This window comes from Lepidochelys olivacea (genome assembly GCF_965140295.1).
Source record: "Lepidochelys olivacea isolate rLepOli2 genome assembly, chromosome: 9".
NCBI lineage: Eukaryota > Metazoa > Chordata > Testudines > Cheloniidae > Lepidochelys > Lepidochelys olivacea.
Window position 1 is genome coordinate 103,006,659 of NC_140419.1, and position 19,535 is coordinate 103,026,193.

At 48.1% G+C, this 19,535-nt stretch overlaps 1 protein-coding gene across 3 annotated transcripts in view; it reads left to right on the top strand.

Moving 5' to 3' along the window:
* MED12 (mediator complex subunit 12) overlaps positions 1-19,535 on the top strand; it is a 76,792-nt gene that overhangs the window by 35,077 nt on the left and 22,180 nt on the right. For all 3 annotated transcript variants that reach the window (XM_084639115.1, XM_084639116.1, XM_084639114.1), the window contains exons 26-27: positions 143-306; positions 19,257-19,436. In XM_084639115.1, the coding sequence (XP_084495241.1) occupies positions 143-306; positions 19,257-19,436 (344 nt within the window). The remainder of the gene's footprint in view (positions 1-142; positions 307-19,256; positions 19,437-19,535) is intronic.

Consider the following 19,535-nt stretch of genomic DNA (forward strand, 5'->3'; position numbering starts at 1 on the left):
GAGCCGTGGCAGGGACATGGGGGCGGCTTCTGCTGAGCTCTGGGGCCAGGAGTAAATCTTATTCAAGTTCAGTATCCATTGTGTGGATGGCTCTGGTTTTTGTTACTGTTGCATTAGGTGACCCTTTGCCTCTTGGTTACAGGGGATGCAGAGTTGAAAGGCTCTGGCTTTTCCCACCCTGGAGGGGTGGATGACCTCATGGAAGATGAGCTGGGTGCCAAGAAGCCTGCTGGCCGGACAGTGTCCATAGAGACGGCCAGCCTGGATATTTATGCCAAGTATGTCTTGAGGAGTATCTGTCAGCAGGTAAATCTGGCTCTCGCGCCCCACCCTGTCCCTGGTCCCGGCAGCTGACAGGGCTCTCCCTCTGCCTGTTCAGGTTTGGTGGATGTTCTCTTCCGCTGTTTCAAAGAAGTTGGGCACATTTTTGCCACGTATTGGTGCTAAGAATTAGAAGCTGCTGAACAGAGCTGACTGGTACTCTGGTTTCGGAGAGCGCAGGCTCTGTGTATTCTGTAGGGTGCTGATACCACCACCGTGCCCCTCCCCCAGGGTGAGATGGAGTCAGTAGTCCCCTATGTGTTTGCTGGGGGCAAAGAGGAGGGAGCATGAGAAGGAGGGTTACTTGAAGTGATGTAAAGTGGCTCTTGCACATCAGGTTGGGGCATTCCTGGAAGCTCGGCAAGTTCTACAGCTGGGCTTGCTCACCTGCATCCTGTGTTTTTGTTGAGTTTCAGGGAGAGCCGCTCACTTTTTATGTGCCCTTTGCAGCGTTGTCCTGGCTCTCAAGTCTAATAGGTCCTGGGCGCCATCCAGGCAGTGCCCAAGTCCTGTGCTGCCCTTCTTTCCCCTGTCCTTCTGACAGCCTCCTGAACCCTTCCCTTCTCCACTGCTCTCACCACTTTCTAAGATCCACAAGAAGTGAGTATGTTAGGAGATACTCTGGCTAGCAGGGGCCTTGATAGGTGGGTTTAGTAGGGGAGGCTCAGCCCAAGTCAAGTAGATGAGCAGCACATTTTAAATGTGCATGAATTTAGAAACTACTTGACTGATTTCATTATTGGTGGGAAATTCTGCTTTCTTCTTCGAGTGCTTGCTCATGTCGGTTCCATCTAGGTGTGTGTGTGCCCACGTGCACAGCTGTCGGAGATTTCTGCCTTAGCGGTATCCGTAGGGCCGGCTGTGGCGCCCCCTGGAGTAACGCTCCCATGCGGCGGTATATCAGGCACTGCCGGCCCTGCGCCCCCTCAGTTCCTTCTTACCGCCCATGACGGTTGGTTGGAGCGCTTGGCCTTGCTTAGCAAGGGCATTAGCCGTTCTTCGCTGTTTAGGTGTTCTCCTTTATTATTTAGTCAGTGATTAGTTAGCTGTTAGGTGTGTTAGTAGTAGTTTAGTAGTTAGAGTCCCCGCTGGGACTTTGTCCAGCAGGGGGGCATGCCCCTCTTCCCAGGCTTCCAGCCGTGTTCTGTGTGCAGCCAGCCGATGCCCATCAGTGACATCCTGAGAGTTGTCTGAAGTGCCTGGGGGAGTCCCATCGAAAAGACAAGGGCCGGATCTGCAAAAACTTTCATCCCCGACTCAGAAAGAGCGGGATGTTCGATTGCGGGCCCTCCTCATGGAGGCTGCTCTGCGCCTGGCATTGGAGCCCTCACGCTCGGATTCCACACCTGGTACTTCAGCGTCGGCACACAGTGCAGCGCTGGCCCTGGGATTGGCACCGTCCCCCCTCGCCAGTACCGAAGAAGCAGTCTGAGTCGACTGGTTCGCAGGCACCGCGCAAGGGAACTTTGGGCAAAGGACCTGAGTTAGGCCTTGTGCCCGCAACACAGGCTCTAGGGGGTATCGCTGTGGACCTGCCTCTGACTCCGGTGAGCAGTAAGAGGTCCCGGCCCATCGCAGGGCCATCTGCATCTCAGGCGGCTGAAGAACAGTTAGGCTGACCGGCACCACAGACACCTGGCCACATGGTGGATCCTGCCAAGACACTGGCTCAGACGCATTGCCCAGGTCGCATTGCCTGTTCACCCTGGGGTCCTAAAGGTCGACAAGTCAGTGTGGCAGACCCCATCTGCCGTTCCGCCCACATCCAAAAAGGCGGAAAAGAAGTACTATGTCCCCACAAAGGGGTTTGAATATCTATACACGCACCCTCCTGCAGGGTCCCTGGTTGTGTCCTTTGTCAATGAAAGGGCCTGGCAGGGCCAGGCGAGTGGCACCCCCAAAATAAGGATGCCAAGAGGCTGGACTTATTTGGCAGAAAGATTTATTCAACAGCAAGCCTCCAATTCAGGGTCTCTAATCATCAGGCCCTACTTGGCAGATACAGTTTCAACCTGTGGGACTCCATTGACAAGTTCAAAGAGAGCCTCCCACAGGATCAGGCATAGGAGTTCTCCATTCTGGTGGAAGAGGGCAAGGCGGTAGACAGAGGTGTTCTCCAGATGGCCTGGGATGCCATGGACTCGGTTTCACCTCTGCAATAGCCATGAGGTGTAGCTCCTGGTTACAGATCTCCAGCCTGTCCCAGGAGATGCAATCCACCCTCCAGAACCTCCCTTTTGAGGGAACAGGGCTATTGTCAGAGCTAACTTCCTCAACAAGTCTCTCAAAAAGTTAAAGTTTCATATGGTCTCCCTGGCCTCCATCATCCCCTCCCTGGATCTGGGAGACTGGTATGCTGCCCTTGATTTAAAGGACATGTACTTCCATATTCCCGGGGCACCGGCGTTTCCTCCGTTTCACGTTGGGCCAGCACCATTTCCAGTTCACAGTGATGCCCTTCAGTCTCTTGTCTGCTCTGAGAGCGTTCACCAAGTGTATAGTGCCAGTGGCCGCTTACCTGCAACGTCAGTAGGTCCAAATCTACCTGTACTTCGACTGGTTGATAAGGGGCCAGTCCTCGGATCAGGTGTGGAGGCATCTCGACCTCGTCTGTTCCACCTGCCACGATCTGGACCTATTAATAAATGACAAAAAGTCGACCCTCACCCCAGTGCAAGGTATAGAATTCATTGGGGCGATACTCGACTCCACTCGAGCCAGAGCCTTCCTCCGCAAAACTTGGTTCCAAGCCATGGTGCACCTCATCTCGTTTCTGTGTGCCCAGCCACTCACCACTGCTCGCACATGCCTGAGATTGTTGGGTCACATGGCAGCATGCACTTATGTGGTTCGGCACATGCCACTCCACCTCAGGCCCCCTACAGGCGTGGCTGGCGTCGGTCTATATCCCTAACCAGTGCAGTATGGACTGGGTGATCAGGATTCTGGATAGCATACTGTCTCCACTTACCTGGTGGCAAGATCCCGCATTGGTGCTGGAAGGAGTTCCCTTTGCGGCCCCAGTCTCATTGGTGACTCTTGTCTCCAATGCTTCGGACCTGGGTTAGGAGCTGACCTGGGCGGTCTCAGTACTCAAGGCTGTTGGTCCACTCACGATTGGTCTCTGCACATCAATGTCAGGGAGCTCAGGGCTGTTCGCCTAGCCTGCCAAGCCTTTCCACCTCACATACAAGGCAGGGTGGTTCAGGTCCTAATGGGCAACACGGTCACGGTCTTCTATATTAACAAGCAGGGGGGTGACAGATCGTCTGCCTTCTGCCAGGAAGCACTGCAGCTCTGCAGCATGACATCCATCTCATGGCCGCTCATCGCCCAGGGGCCAGGAATGCTTGGGCAACTCTCCTCAACAGGACATTCTCATCTTGTCACGAATGGTCCCTTCACCCGGAGGTGGTCAGTTCTATCCTAGGGAGGTGGTGGAATCTCCTTCCTTAGAAGTTTTTAAGGTCAGGCTTGACAAAGCCCTGGCTGGGATGATTTAGTTGGGGATTGGTCCTGCTTTGAGCAGAGGGTTGGACTAGATGCCCTCCTGAGGTCCCTTCCAACCCTGATATTCTATGATCTTCCACTGGTGGGGAACTCCCCAGGTGGACCTATTCACATCCAGGCAGAACAGAAAATGCCACGTCTTCTGCTCGTTCCAGGGCAGGGACATAGGATCTCTGTTGGATGCCTTCCTGCTCTCATGGTCGGGGGCCCTGATGTACGCCTTCCCTCCAGTGCCATTGCTGCCCAGAGTCCTTATGAAGATCAAGCAGGACAGGGCAAAGAGCATCCTCATAGCGCTGGAATGGCCGCACTAACACTGGTTCAGCACTCTGCTGGACCTCTCAGTTGCAACCCTGTTCCGGATGCTGCTCAGGGCAGACCTGTTGCCCCAGAACCACGGCACTCTCCTGCACCTGAACCTGGCGACGCTACATCTGATGGCTTGGCTGCTGTGTGCCTGAACGCTCAAGAGCGGCAGTGCTCATCTGAGGTCCAGCGAGTCTTGTTGGGCAGTAGAAAGCCCTCCACCACGGCGAGCTACCTGTCCAAATGGAAGCTATTCACCTGCTGGATGGTGGATAAGGGCGTCTGTGCCAAGTGAGCCCCGTTGCAGCTCATACTAGACTACCTCTTGCATCTCAAGCTCCAGAGCTTGTTCCTTTCATCAGTCAAAGTCCATCGAGCAGCCATCTTGGCCTTCCACCCACTGCTCGAAGACAGGTCGGTTTTCTCTCAGGATATCACGGCCAGATTCCTTAAGGGCCTGGAGTGCCTCTACTCGCACATTAGGGATCCTGTTCCCTAACCTTTGGGACTTAAATCTGGTGCTGTCGCGGCTCACGGGTCACCCCTTCGAGCTTCTGGCTTCCTGCTGTCTCCTTCTCCTCTTCTGGAAGGTTGCGTTCCTGGTCATTGTGACGTCGGCCTGCTGGGTATCTGCCATTTGGGTGCTTACCTCGTAACTGCCTTACACGGTCTCCTACAAGGACAAGGTCCAGGCTTTCCTTCCCAAGGTGGTCTCCCAGTTTCGTTCAAGCCCAAATATTTACTTACTCGTCTTCTTTCCGAAGCTGCGTAAGTCAGAGGAGGAGTGCGGGCTGCATGCCTTGGACGTCAGACGAGCTCTGGCTTTCTATATTGACAGGACCAAGCTGTTCTGTAAGTCAACACAATTATTCATTGCCGTGGCCAACAGAGTGAAAGTTCATCCTGTTTCCGTTCAAAGAATTTCTTCCGGGATCACAGCCTGCATTTGCTTTTGCCATGATCAAGTGAAGGTGCTGCCCCTGGTGATCGTCACCGCCCACTCGACCAGCGCGCAGGCCTCTTTGGCAGCCTTTTTGGCCGAAGTGCCTATTCTGGACATCTGTGGGGCAGCCACCTGGTCGTCGTTCCATACCTTCATGTCCCACTATGTGCTTACCCAGCAGGCTGGGACGATGCTGGCTTTGATAGAGTAGAACTGCAAGCCACAAAGCGGTGAACTCTGAGCCCATCTCCATAGATACTGCTTGTGAGCCACCTAGAATGGAATCGACACGAGCAAGCACTTGAAGAAGAAAAAACAGTTATCTACCTTTTTGTGACTGTTGTTCTTGGAGCTGTATTGCTCACGTCCATTCCATTTCCCGCCCTCCTGCCCCTCTGTCGGAGCTGCCGGCAAGAAGGAACTGAGAGGGCGTAGGGCAGGCGGCACCTGATTTACCACACCAGAGAGCGCCACAGCTGGCCCTAAGGCAAAAACCCCTCCAACACCTGTGCACCTGGGCGCGCACGCGCCTAGAACGGAATGACATGAGCAACACATCTTGAAGAGTAACAATTACAAAAAGTAGGTAACCATTTTTTCTCTCTGGATCATGTACATCACGAAGGGCTGTACAAGGAAAAGGACTAGAGTTGCTATTGCGTTACATGGAATCTTAGATCTGCAGCAGCCATATCTTGGCCTGGTCTAAGTTTCACAGAGCTCACATGCCATAATGATACCAGTGAGGCTACTCCATGTGAATAACTTCTGAAATTTGACTTTAAGCAATTAGATTTCAATCCTGAGTACGTGCTGTCAGCTGAGGGAGTCCTTGAAACTAGTTTTGATCACTTTCCCTTCCATTGTTTTGCTTTACCATGGCAGACTCTCTAATTTGTGAACCCCTCTGTTGTATGGGTGTCATAAATCAGCAATTCCTTGTCTAGTTCACATCCAGTCTGGTAGAAAACTTCTTACCTGCTCCCAAACTGAACTTGCTCACTTTAAGGCCAGTGCTGTTTTGTATTAGATGGGGGGACTGGCATCTGACTTGTAGGAGAAACTCAACTGCAATCTTGAGTGGCTATTGGATTTCCCGAAAACTAGAGAAAGACTGAGTAGTGGTGTCACTGGGAACAGATGTAAATCACTTTTCTGAACAGGGAAGAAAAAATGTCTCCGTTTGAAGCCTGCTTTCTGTTCAGTTTGTACTGTGCCAGCTCCATGCCTTGCAATGCTGTCATGTGTTAATTGGCTGTATGTACACGAGTGCTAGGAGCCTGGGTAATAAACAAGAAGAGTTGCAATTGCTCATTTAGGAGCATAAATTCAACCTGGTTGGTATTACTGAAACCTGGTGGCATGATGGAATGGTAAAATCAATGATTATAACCTATTTAGGATCGAGTGGACAGAAGGGGAGGGAGAGTGGCGCTCTATGTCAAAAATGGCATTATCTGTTTCCAAGTCACTGACAACTTGAAATGATCCTGAATGTTTCTGGATCAATGTCTGAACAGATACAGCACAAGATGGGGTACTAATCTGTGTCTGCTACAGACCATCCTTCTTCCGGGGGAGAGAATGGGATGACCAGCTTCTTAAGCCCCTGTCTATAATACAGAGGAGGAAAAAACTGCATGACCATGGGGGATTAGAGTCTGAGTGGCACACACTGGATGTCTCATGCTGACAGTACTAAAACATCCTTGGAATTTCTAAAATTTATAGATGACCATTTCCTAACTCAAGAAATGTTGCAATCAGCACAAGGGAATTCTATATTAGACCTCGTCTTGACAGGTAAAGAGGAACTGATTGTAAAACTAAAAGTTAGTCGTTGCTTTGGTGCAAGTGATCATGACTTGATTACATCTGTTATAAGCAAACAGAATAAAGTCCAAATCAGTAACATATATACTTTGTACCTTAAAAGGACCAATTCCACAAAGCTGAGAACAATTGTGAGTCAAATCAGTTGAGAGAAGGGATTTAAACAGAAGAATGTGCATGAGAATTGAAAACTGATTAAGAAAAGCCACAATCGAGAAAGAAGGCCTCACTGGTTAAAAAATAACATGGCCTACAGGGGAAGTGAAAGCAGCGCTCTCTCTCTCTCTAGATAAAAGCGGCAAAGAGTCCTGTGGCACCTAATAGACTAGCAGACGTATTGGAGCATAAGCTTTCGTGAGTGAATACCCACTTCATCGGATGCATGTGGTGGAAATTTCCATGCATCCAACAAAGTGGGTATTCACCCACGAAAGCTTATGCTCCAATACCTCTGTTAGTCTATAAGGTGCCACAGGACTCTTTGATCCAGACTAACATGACTACCCCTCTGATATCTCTATAGATAGATATCTATATCTATATAGATATATAAAAGGGCACAATTAGAAATCCTATGGCCAGCAGTATGAAGGATAATAAGGAGTTATTTGAGTGATTGTTCACACAGATTCCACGTTTGGTGTCCATGTGCCCCAGGCATGTGAGGTTGGACTCTTTATGAATAGCTGCATCTATTGTGGCCATGTCCATGCTCTGTATACCCTTGTGACCACTATAGTTAAGCGTATAGGGGGTAGGATGGTCTCAGCTGCCCCTCAGTTCCTTATTACTGCCCACGACTGCAAGATGGAAGACCTGCAGTGTTTGCATCCCCCAAGTGACATAGCTTTCATTTAATTTTCCTGTTGTAGTGTTAGATCTAGTTAGTCTTTAGGTTAAATTGCCCACTGGCTTAAAAAAAGAAAAGAAAAGAAAAATCATAACTTTTTAAGTGGAAACTTGTGACTAGTTTGGCTTCACCCCTCCTTGTCCCTCCCCCCATGCACAGGAGGGGTATGCCTCCATCATGGCAGACCCAAGTCACAGGCTTCAAGAAGTGCCCATTGTGTGACTTTGCCATACCCATAAATGATGGGCATTCCTGATGACTTATTTGCCCAGGAGGGACACGTAACACAGCACTGCTCCTTATGGTGCTTGTTCTCCAAGAGGATTGTCAAGAACAGAGAGGTGAGGCTAAATTCGTTTCCAATGGTGATTTCAAGCAGCCTGAGACTTATTTCTGCTTTGGAGAAGTCCAGAACAGGTCAATCTCATCCTGCCTTGACACTGGCCAGCTGTGGCTCCACTTCCAGCTCTCTCACTGCTTCCTGCCGTAGACCGCACTTCTCTCTAGCTCTGCTCCCTCAGAGAGAGGGAGCAAGGAGCACTGTTCCAGGAGAGAAGTCATGCACAGATTGCCCTCACCAACCCCAGCAAGAGACTTCTCCTCAGACGTCATCTATTAAGATCCACAACTCAGTGTCCCTCCCAATGCCCTGGCACTGAAGAGCAAATCTGCACTGATGACTCCTTTAACCCACACAGACTGTGTTCCCCCTGGTATTATGCTGACACTATGTGCTCCAGCACCATCCTCAGCGCCAAAATCCTACGTGCCTGCTTCGGCCTTCTTGGCACAGACGAGCATCCTGGCACAGAAGCCTTGCATCATACTGGCCAGCCTGTCCACAGGTCCAGTACCAGAGTCTCCTCTACTGCAATGCTTAAGAGATGTCATCTCCAAGCAGTCAGTCCCTCTGCCTCCACCTGATCTGATACCACACAGAACTGGCATCCTGGACATGTCTGCTCCTTCTCTGGAAGTAGTCTACGTCTCATCGTCTTCTCCAGAGCACAGCAAAAGCTCCTTTTCATCCTATTCTCACTTTCCACTGTGGGTGGCTCAATAGGAGTCCAGCGAAAAATCCAGAGAGGATTTCACTAGAGCACTGACAAAGAGGGCAGGGTTTCTCAAGGAACCTCCATCTTGGTATTCACCCATGTGCCCTCTACCCCAGTATGCCTACCAGCCCTAGACATACTGGTCTTCTTGGGGCATGACCCCTTATTCCAGGAAGCTTTCCTCTACCGTGACTCCACCAAGATCTCCCTCACTGAGTAGACAAATTCAGCTCTCTGCAGCCCTACAACTTTCTTATCTTTAGTTGCTAGGAGATGAAGAATTGGATATTGGGGATGACCAGAGTGTCTCGGATCTAGAGCCCTCAAGGAATTTCCTCCTGTTCTTCTGAATGAGAAGGTCAATCATCTCCTTCAGCCTGTCAGGATGAATTCAAAGTATTCCAGGATATCTTTAATAGGATCACAAGACTCTTGATATATCACCAGAAAACACCCAGGAAAAGCAGCACAAATGACTGATTTATACTTTGCATGGCGACACCAGACAGAATTGTGATGTGGATTAATGAACATCCAAAGATTTTTCTCAGCACCCGACCCCAGGCTTCTTACTGGTACAGATAGCTCAGGAAAGGCCCAAAAAGTAGGGAGCCCCTAGAAAACACCATTCTGAGGGAGGATCCCAAAAACCTAGATCTATTTGACTATAAGGTCTATTCTTCCGCAAGCCTCCAAATGAGGGTGCGCAACTATCAAGCTTTGCCATCAGTGTGATTTTTCTCCTCTGGGATAGACTCTCTAGCCTACTTAATAAACTGTCAAGGGAATATCAGGGTGAGTTAAAGGCGAACTCACAGCGAGAACCTTGTTATAAGTTCCTCGCTATGCCTCTGATATGGCAGTGAGGACTATTGCATTTGCAATGATGCATTCTTCCTGGCTTCAGGCATATGGGATCATAGAATAGAATCATAGAATATCAGGGTTGGAAGGGACCTCAGGAAGTTGTCTAGTCCAACCCCCTGCTCAAAGCAGGACCGATCCCCAACTAAATCATCCCAGCCAGGGCTTTGTCAAGCCTGACCTTAAAAACCTTAAAGGAAGAAGGGTCCACCACCTCTCTAGGTAATGCATTCCAGTGCTTCACCACCCTCCTAGTGAAAAAGTTTTTCCTAATATCCAACCTAACCTCCTGCACTGCAACTTGAGACCATTACTCCTTGTTCTGTCATCTGCTACCACTGAGAACAGTCTAGATCCAGCTTCTTTGGAACCCCCTTTCAGGTAGTTAAAAGCAGCTATCAAATCCCCCCTCATTCTTCTCTTCCGCAGACTAAACAATCCCAGTTCTCTCAGCCTCTCCTCATAACTCATGTGTTCCAGTCCCGTAATCATTTTTGTTGCCCTCTGCTGGACGCCTTCCAGTTTTTCCACATCCTTCTTAAAGTGTGGGGCCCAAAACTGGACGCAGTACTCCAGATGAGGCCTCACCAATGTCGAATAGAGGGGAACCATCACGTCCCTCGATCTGCTGGCAGTGCCCCTACTTATACAGCCCAAAATGCCATTGGCCTTCTTGGCAACAAGGGCACACTGTTGACACATATCCAGCTTCTCGTCCACTGTAACCCCTAGGTCCTTTTCTGCAGAACTGCTGCCGAGCCATTCGGTCCCTAGTCTGTAGCAGTGCATGGGATTCTTCCATCCTAAGTGCAGGACTCTGCACTTGTCCTTGTTGAACCTCATCAGATTTCTTTTGGCCCAATCCTCTAATTTGTCTGGGTCCCCCTGTATCCTATCCCTACCCTCCAGCGTATCTACCACTCCTCCCAGTTTAGTGTCATCTGCAAACTTGCTGAGGGTTCAATCCACACCATCCTCCAGATCATTAATGAAGATATTGAACAAAACCGGCCCCAGGGCTGACCCTTGGGGGCACTCCACTTGATACCAACTGCCAACTAGACATGGAGCCATTGATCGCAACACGTTGAGCCTGACGGTCTAGCCAGCTTTCTCTCCACCTTATGGTCCATTCATCCAGCCCATACTTCTTTAGCTTGCTGGCAAGAATACTGTGGGAGACCATATCAAAAGCTTTGCTAAAGTCAAGGAATAACACGTCCACTGCTTTCCCCTCATCCACAGAGCCAGTTATCTCGTCATAGAAGGCAATTAGATTACTCAGGCATGACTTGCCCTTGGTGAATCCATGCTGACTGTTCCCGATCACTTTCCTCTACTCTAAGTGCTTCAGAATTGATTCCTTGAGGACCTGCTCCATGATTTTTCCAGGGATTGAGGTGAGGCTGACTGGTCTGTAGTTCCCCGGATCCTCCTCCTTCCCTTTTTTAAAGATGGGCACTACATTAGCCTTTTTCCAGTCCTCTGGGACCTCCCCCGATCGCCATGAGTTTTCAAAGATAATGGACAATGGCTCTGCAATCCCATTTGCCAACTCCTTTAGCACTCTTGGATGCAGCGCATCTGGCCCCATGGACCTGTGCTCGTCCAGCTTTTCTACATAGTCCCGAACCACTTCTATCTCCACAGAGGGCTGGTCGCCTCCTCCCCATGCTGTGCTGCCCAGTGCAGTAGTCTGGGAGCTGACCTTATTCGTGAAGACCTCCTGTGGAAGGTCCAGAAAGCTAGAGAGGACCTCCCCTTTGAAGGGACCAGTTTTATTTAGCAGGAGCACAAATGAGGCTCTCCACAACATCAGAGACAGGAGAGTGATTATTTGATCCCTGAGACTCTGTGTTCCTATTGCAGAAGAAACTGCAACGGAGGCAGGGACCTAACTACAAGCGCAAACGTCAGCCCCAATGCTAATTGCAACAATCTCCTTCTGAGCCTCTGAGGAAGAGGTAGAAGTTCTGCATGGTTCAACCTTCCTTCTCCTCCTCTTCTGCTCTGCAACCTGGACCTTCTACTAAGGTGTAGTTTTGATGTAAGTGTTGAGAGCCTGGTTGGACCACCTTTGGAGCATTTTTCTTTTGCCCTCTATTAGAAACTTGCCTTTTCTCTAGAAATTTGGATGAAGATAACCTTGGATTGGTGGGTCCTCAAGAGAATAGCTAACAGGTATTCCATCCAGTTTTAGAGTGTTCCAACTCCCGCCTCCTGGCCTTTCCAGGGACCCATCTCACAAAACTGTTGAAACAGAAAGTGGACTCCAGTGCAGCTCAGAGCAGTGGAAGAGGTACTTCATGTGAAGGGACTTGTATTCCCATATATTACTCAGTTCGATATCAAAGAGGCTGGAGACCCATCCTAAACCTTTGACCTTTCTGTGTATTTGTGTCATTTCAAATTCCATATGGTCACCCTAGTTTCCATAGTATGTTCCCCTGGATCACGTGGACTGGTTCAGGATACATACTTGCATGTTTTGATCCACACAACTCCCAGAAAGTATCTGAGATTCTTGGTAGGAACATTCCTCTGCCAAGACAGAGTCCTGTCAGTTGGCCTCTGAGTGGCCCCATGGGTCTTTGCCAAAGTCCTGGCTTTAGTGACTGCATACTTTTGCAGACTGGGACTACAAGTTTATCTCAATCTGGATGACTCACTGATTCGGGGAAGATTCCCACAGCAAGTAACTGACCCAATTAATACAATCCATCTCTTTGCCTCCGTGGAGCTCAAAGTCAACAAGGACAAGTTCACTCTGACGTAGGCAAAAGAGTTCATTGTAGTGTTAGATTCCAGACTGGCAAGAGCATACTTACCGCAGTGATTTCAAATGACAGTAGATCTCTTCAGTCAGCTTTGCGCTCCAGAAGATCAGTGAGGTGTATGGGGCACATGCCTATGGCAGCGTGCACCTGTGTCAAGCAGCATGCCTGACCGGACTTCACCTTTGGCCACTACAAGACTGGTTGATATCAGTCTATCTGAGTAACAGACACAGCATGGACCAGCTGGTCATGGTCATGTCAGAAGTCCTATCCTCGGTAAGCTGGCAGACAGATCTGCTTCAAGTCTACAGTGGAGTTCCATTCTCTGTGTCTCTCGCTTCCAAGACCCTGGTAATGGACTCCTACCCTCTTGGTTGGGGAGCTTATCTTGACCATCTCAAGATGCAGAGGCTGTGGTTCCCTCGGGAGGTCTGATTGCACACAGATATCTTGTAAGTTAGAGCCATACCATGAGCATGCCAGGCCTTCCTACCTCTCCTTTGGTGCCTCACTGACCAAATGCTCACAGCCAGCACCACTGGAGTGTGCTTTATCAACAGACGCGGGAAGCAAGATCCTCTCCACTCTGTGAAGACACAACATACCTTTGGGAATGATGCATACCTCACCGCATTGTGCCAGTAGCTCCACACCTGCCTGGTATCCAGACCACCCTGACAGTCCATTTCAGCAGCCACTTTTCAGAGAACCACAAGTAGTACCTCAGCAGTTCCATCCTCCACGACATCTTTGTCAGGTGGGGGTTCCTAATGTGTTCACAACATGCCAGAAAAGCAAGCAGGAAGTATTTTGCTCCAGAAGGAGCATGAGCCCAGGCTTGCTGACAGACACCTTTCTTCTCACGTGGATGCCAGGTAGGTCTGTTTGTTTTTCCACCAATTCCCTGATTTCTGAGAAAACTGAAACAGGACTCAGGTCACAACAGCCTGATAGTTCCAGCATGACCTAGACAGTTTCAGTTCTCTGAATTGATGAATATTTTGGGCAGCCCACCAGCTTCCTTACCACTTCTTTCCAATGTAGTGTCTCAGAACCACAGCCTCATATTGCACCAACCTGGCTTCACCTGCCTGCTTGGATGCTGGCTGGATGACTCCCTTGGACAGGGACTGCCCATCTGGAGTACAGAACATTTTGTTACAAAGCAGAAAGCCTTCTGTCAGGCTAACATACAGAGCTATATGGAGAAGGTTTTCTGTCTGGGCAACCCAGCAGCAGCTTTCACCGTTAAATACTTCAATTTGACCCATCCTGGGCTAGCTATCTTCCCTGAAGCAATCTGGGTTTTCTGTTTGTTCCATTATAGTGCACAGACAGCGATTTCTGCAAACCTCCTGCCAGTCCAGAGTTACGGCGTGTTTGCTCTCCCCACAGTATTGAAATTTCTCGTGTCTCTCCCCCCCTCCCCCCCAGTTAAGGAACCTCAGTTTGGTTCTAACTGTCTTAATGGGACCCCCCTTTAGATCCCAGGGCAACTCGCCCCCTCTATTACTTGTAGACAAAGATGGCCTTTTTGGTGTCAGTTAGCTCAGCCAGATGAGTCAACGAAATATCGGCCTTCATGGTGGGCCCTCTATGTATCTTATGGACCGTGTCATCCTTAGGCTTCTCCCAAGTTTCAGACTTTCACCTCAGCTAGTCAGGTCATCTCTTGTTTTCTTCCCAAAACTTTCTCCAGCTCAGACAAAATAGAGGTGTAAACCTTATATGTGGTGAGAGCCTTATCCTTCTATTGAGTTAGGGCAAAGCATTCACAGCCTCCCCCAGTCTGTTTGTGGCTTTCCCAAAAAGGGTTTCCATTCAGATTATCCAGCTGGGTTTTGGACTGTGTTAAGGCTTTGGTTTCAGATAGCTGACAAGATCCTCAGGGTCATGTTAGAGCCTATTTCACGAGGGCTGACACTGCCTCCACAGTGTCTCTAGGTAACGTCTCATTATTTGAAATAGTTAGAGCAGCTTCCTGGAGCTTCGTTCACACTTTCACCTTCCATTTTGTCGTGGTTCAGGCTTCCAGATGAGATGCCAGCTTTGTTAGGGCTGGTTTGCCATACCTTTTAAGTAGGACTCCTCTTCCCACCTTCAGGTTAAAGATCACTGCTTCTTAATCACCAAGAGTGGAATCTGTGTGTACAGTCACTCGAAGAACAGTTACTTATCCTATAGTAAGGGTGGTTCTTTGAGATCTGTTGTCCACACAGGCTCCATGATCTGGCCTCCACTGTCACTAATGGGAGACCTGTTCTCTTGGAATTCTTATTGGCGAAGGAATGGGGTGGCAGTTGAGGTTGACCCATCCTTTAAGACTCCAATGTCTGTGGTTGCAAGGATACACAAAGCAGGGATGCTGCTATAGTGGATGCTGTCAGGAACTCAGCTGCCTCAGGCTTGGTTGCCTAGCAACCCCATAAGCTTGGCTTAGCCTAATAAACCCTCACTAAGTGAATGTGCTCCCTGATTGGTCAGAAGAGTCAACAGATCACCATGTAAACCCTGTAGCAACAGGAGCTCAGTGGCCACTCAATGCATTCCCTGCCCACAGCTTGCGCCAGACCTACTTCCTGACCAGCCCTTACCTGCTCCACTCCAGCCCTAGTCCTTGCCTACCTCTGAACTCCTGATTCCTATCTCCTGGCTCTGACCACTGGCTTGTCTCCTGACCATGACTCTAGCTCTGCCCTTTGGTCCTGTTCTGGCTTCTGGCTCAGTCTGTTGGCTAGCCTCCTGATTCCGCTCTGACCACTAGTTCGCACCACCTACACTTCGGAGTGTGACAGACATTGCTGTTCAAAAAGAATCGGATCTTGTGTGGCTGGGTCACATGGGCACCATGAGTGGAATCTGCATGGACAACACATGTCAAAAACCACAGTTATTGAAGGGTAAGTAACTGTTCTGTTTTCAAGTATATCAGGAACAGAAGGAATCCGGATGATAGTATTGGCCCATTACTAGATGGAAATGGTAGAATTATCAATAATAATGCAAAAGAGCCAGAAGTGTTCAATAAATATTTCTGTTCCGTATTTCGAAAAAATCCAGATGATGATGATGATGTCATATCATAGTGCTGAAGGTGAAATACTTTCAATTCCGACAGTAACTAAGGAGGATGTTAAATAGCAGTTACTAAGGTTAGATGTCTTTATATCAGCAGGTCCAGAGAACTTTAATCCAAGAATTTAAAAAGAGCTGGCTGAGGAGCTCTCTGGACCATTAATGTTGGATTTTCAGTAAATCATGGAACACTGGGGAAGTTCCAAAGGATTGGAAGAAAGCTAATGTTGTGGCAGTATTTAAAAAGGATAAATGTGACAACCCAGGTAATTATAGGTCTGTGAGCCTGATATCAGTCCTGGGCAGAATAACTGAATGATTGATACAGGACTTGATTAGTAAAGAATTAAAACAGAGGAATAAAACTAATGCCAAACAACTTGGGTTTATGGAAAATAGATTCTGTCAGACTAACTTGATATCTGTTTTTATGAGACAAGTTTGATTGATAAAGATAATAGTGTTGCTGTAATATACTTAGACTTCTGTAAGGCAATTGATGTGGTATCAGATATCATTTTGATTAAGAAACTAGACTGATACAAAACCAACATGACATATGTTAAATGTATTAAAAACTGGCTAACTGACTGCTCTGAAAATGTAATTGTAAATAGGGAATCATCATCAAGTAAGATTGTTTCTGGTGGGACCTGTAGGAATAATTTTTTGGCTCTATGCTACTTAACATTTTTTATCAATGACCTGGAAAAAAACATAAAATCATCACTGATGAAGTTGACAGATGAGACTAAGATTGGGGGAGTGGTAAATAATGAAGAGGATAGGTCACTGGTACAGGGTGACCTGTATCACTTGATAAGCTGGGATCCAGCAAACATCCATATCGGTATGGCAAATATGAGGTCGTATACCTAGGATCAGCGAAGGAGGCCATATGTGGATGGGTGATTCTATCATGTGAAGGACTGATTCTGAAAAAGACTGGTTGTCATAGTGGATAATTGGTTAAATGTGAGTTTGCATGAACATGAGCTCCCAATGCAATGCAGTGACCAGAAGGTCTAATGTGATCCTTGGATGGATAAACAGGATAATGTCAAGTAGTAGAGAGGTTATATTGCTGTATTTGTGACCGTTGTGTGACCGGTCCTGGAATATTGTTCCAGTTCCAGTGTCCCCAATTCAAGAAGGATGTTGAAAATGTGGAAAGGATTTAGAGAAGAGCCACAAGAATAATTACAAGATTGGAAGACATGTCTTATTTATTATTTGTTTATTATTACCGTATACTCGTTTATCCAAAACCCTATTATCTGAACCTCCATGTTGTTCAAATCCCTGCCTTATCCCTCATGTATCTCATGCTGGGGGACAAGGAAAGGATTTGGATAATGCAGAGCTTCAGATTATAGAGCAGAGACCCCTGGCCAGGACTGTGGGGAGGTACCCCTGGCTGTGGGGAAGGCCACTTCACTACTGAATGGCTCCTGCCCTCTCAATTATTCAAATTCCCAATTATCCAAATAAAATCCGTGTCCTCCATGCTGTTTGGATAATTGGAAGTATACTGTATTTATTATTTGTATTAATGTGGTACCTAGGAGCCCATTGTGGTACCTAGGAGCCCATTGTGCTAGGCCCTGTACAAACATAGAACAAAAAATTAGTCTTTGTCCCGAAGAGCTTACACTTGGTTGCAGGAGACATCTGCTGCTAGCATGATATAAAACCTAGAACTAATTTAATTTTGCCTAAGAAGAGGGCCCCAATCCAGTTCCAACTGAGATCAAAGAGAAGGATAAGAGAAAATTTTCAGAAGTTCCTAAGTGACCTAGGAAATACAAGACAAGAGACAGGTGGATACAGACAGACCGGGGAGGAAATAATGAGACAGGATTGGTCAGTGTGATAAACAGTGATCTCAGCACACCCGCGGCCTAACTGCTATCAAGTTAGGAGAAGGAGAGTGGGTGGGTTTGGAAGGAAGGAAGGAGGATAATGAGACAGCTTTGCAGATGACCACCTAAGCATGGGAGAAAGCATGAAGGTGCTTGTTTGAAAATGTAACAAGTGGACAGTGGAGTGTGGCATCATGACCTGATTGGAGGTGGGAGTCAACATCCTGATAATGAATGAGAGATGATAGGTAAAGTGGGGGTGGACCTCAAAGGTCCTTTAAAGTGAAGTAGCTTGTGTTTGATGCGCTAGAGAAGGGGGAGCCGATGGAGAGAAAGGGGTGACACGGTCAAAGCGAAAGGTTAGGAAAATTATCTTTGCAGCTGCATTTTGAATGGATTTGAGCGAGGCAGGATGGTGTTTGTCAAAGCCAGAGGGAAGGATGTTGCAGTGATCGAGGCATGACATGATGAGAGTTTTAGCTGGATGGTGGAGAGGAAAAGCTGTATTTTAGAGATGTTTTGTAGAATGAATCAGTAAGCTTCAAACACAGCCTGGATATGAGAACCAAGAGAGAAGCCGGAGTCAAAGACCATGTCCAGGTTACAGGCCTGAATGACAGACAGGAGGGTGATGTCCAGAGTGATGGAGAAAAGAGGTAGTGGGGAGGGTTTGGAGGGAAGATTTAAGAGCTCAGTTTTAGCCATATTGAGTTGAAGCTGATGACAGGACATCCACGAGGGGATGTCAGAAACAGGTGGTGATTGTAATTTGGAGAGCAGGAGATAAGTCTTTGAGTCATCAGCACAGAGACTGTAGTTGAATTTGTGTTTCTAGATGAAATTGCCAAGACATAAGGTGCAGAGGGAGAGTAGAGAGGGACCAAGGTGGGAAGGAGTGATTAGAGAACCAGAAGAGGGCAGAGTCATGGAAGCCAGGGAAGAGATCATTAGGGACTTGGGCGAGAGCAGTTTCAGAGAAATGAAAGGGGCAGAAGCCAGATTGGAGAGGGTTTTGGGTAGGATTGGAGAAGAGGAACTTCAGACGATGGTAAAGACGCCTGGAGTCTTTCAATCTATTTTAGGTTATCAAAAGGAAGATTAAGAGGTGACTTGATCACAGTCTGTAAGTGCCTACCTTAGGAACAACAATTTAATAAGAAGGCTCTTCAATCTGATAGGCCATGATCTAACAAGATCCAATAGTGAAAACAAGCTAGACAAATTTAGACTGTAAACAAGGTGCAGATTTTTAACAGTGAGAGTAACTGACCACTGGACCAGTTTACCAAGTGTCATGGCGGATTCTCCATCACTGACCATTTTAAAATCAAGATTGGAAGTTTTTCTAAGATATGATTTAGGTCAACCCCAGATGTTGGGCTTGAAGGCAGGAGTTAATTCAGGGAAGCCCTGTGGCCCATGTTATGCAGGGGCTCAGGCTGGATGATCACAATGGTTCTTTCTGGTCTTAAAATGTATGAATTACTAATGGAACATTTGGAATGTCTAATGGCTTTGGTGAAGCCTTGACATGCCGGTGACCGTCTGGAGTTAAGTCTGGCCAATAGGTCAATAAACAAACAGCTACAGCTGTGCTCCTCTGCTGCTGACCTGCCAGGGCCAGTCTTTCCCCTTCTACAATCACTGCACTGGACAAGTAAAGGGGCAGTATCAGCATAATTAGTGAGGAGAAGGGACTTTGGGCCCTACTAGTTGCTAGGGAGGTCCATGTGGATTGAATTTACTCCCAGATCCTCCCCTCACATTTGAGGAGCAAGCTGTGGGTGCTGTCTTGGCATGCTCACCTAAACACAGTGCAGGCCATGCACTGACCCTGCTCGTCCTGTGCTCACCTTGCAGGAGTGGGTGGGTGAACGATGTCTGAAGTCCCTCTGTGAAGACAGCAATGATTTGCAGGATCCCGTTCTGAGCAGCACCCAGGCCCAGAGGCTGATGCAGCTGATCTGTTACCCACACCGACTGCTGGACAATGAGGAGGGAGAGAATCCGCAGCGACAGAGGATTAAACGCATCCTACAGGTATTGGGGGGGTGGGTCCTGCTTGGCTCCATGGTGGGATAATGGGGGAGAAGAGACCCTGACATATTATTTTCATTAACCTCCATTGCTGGACATAAG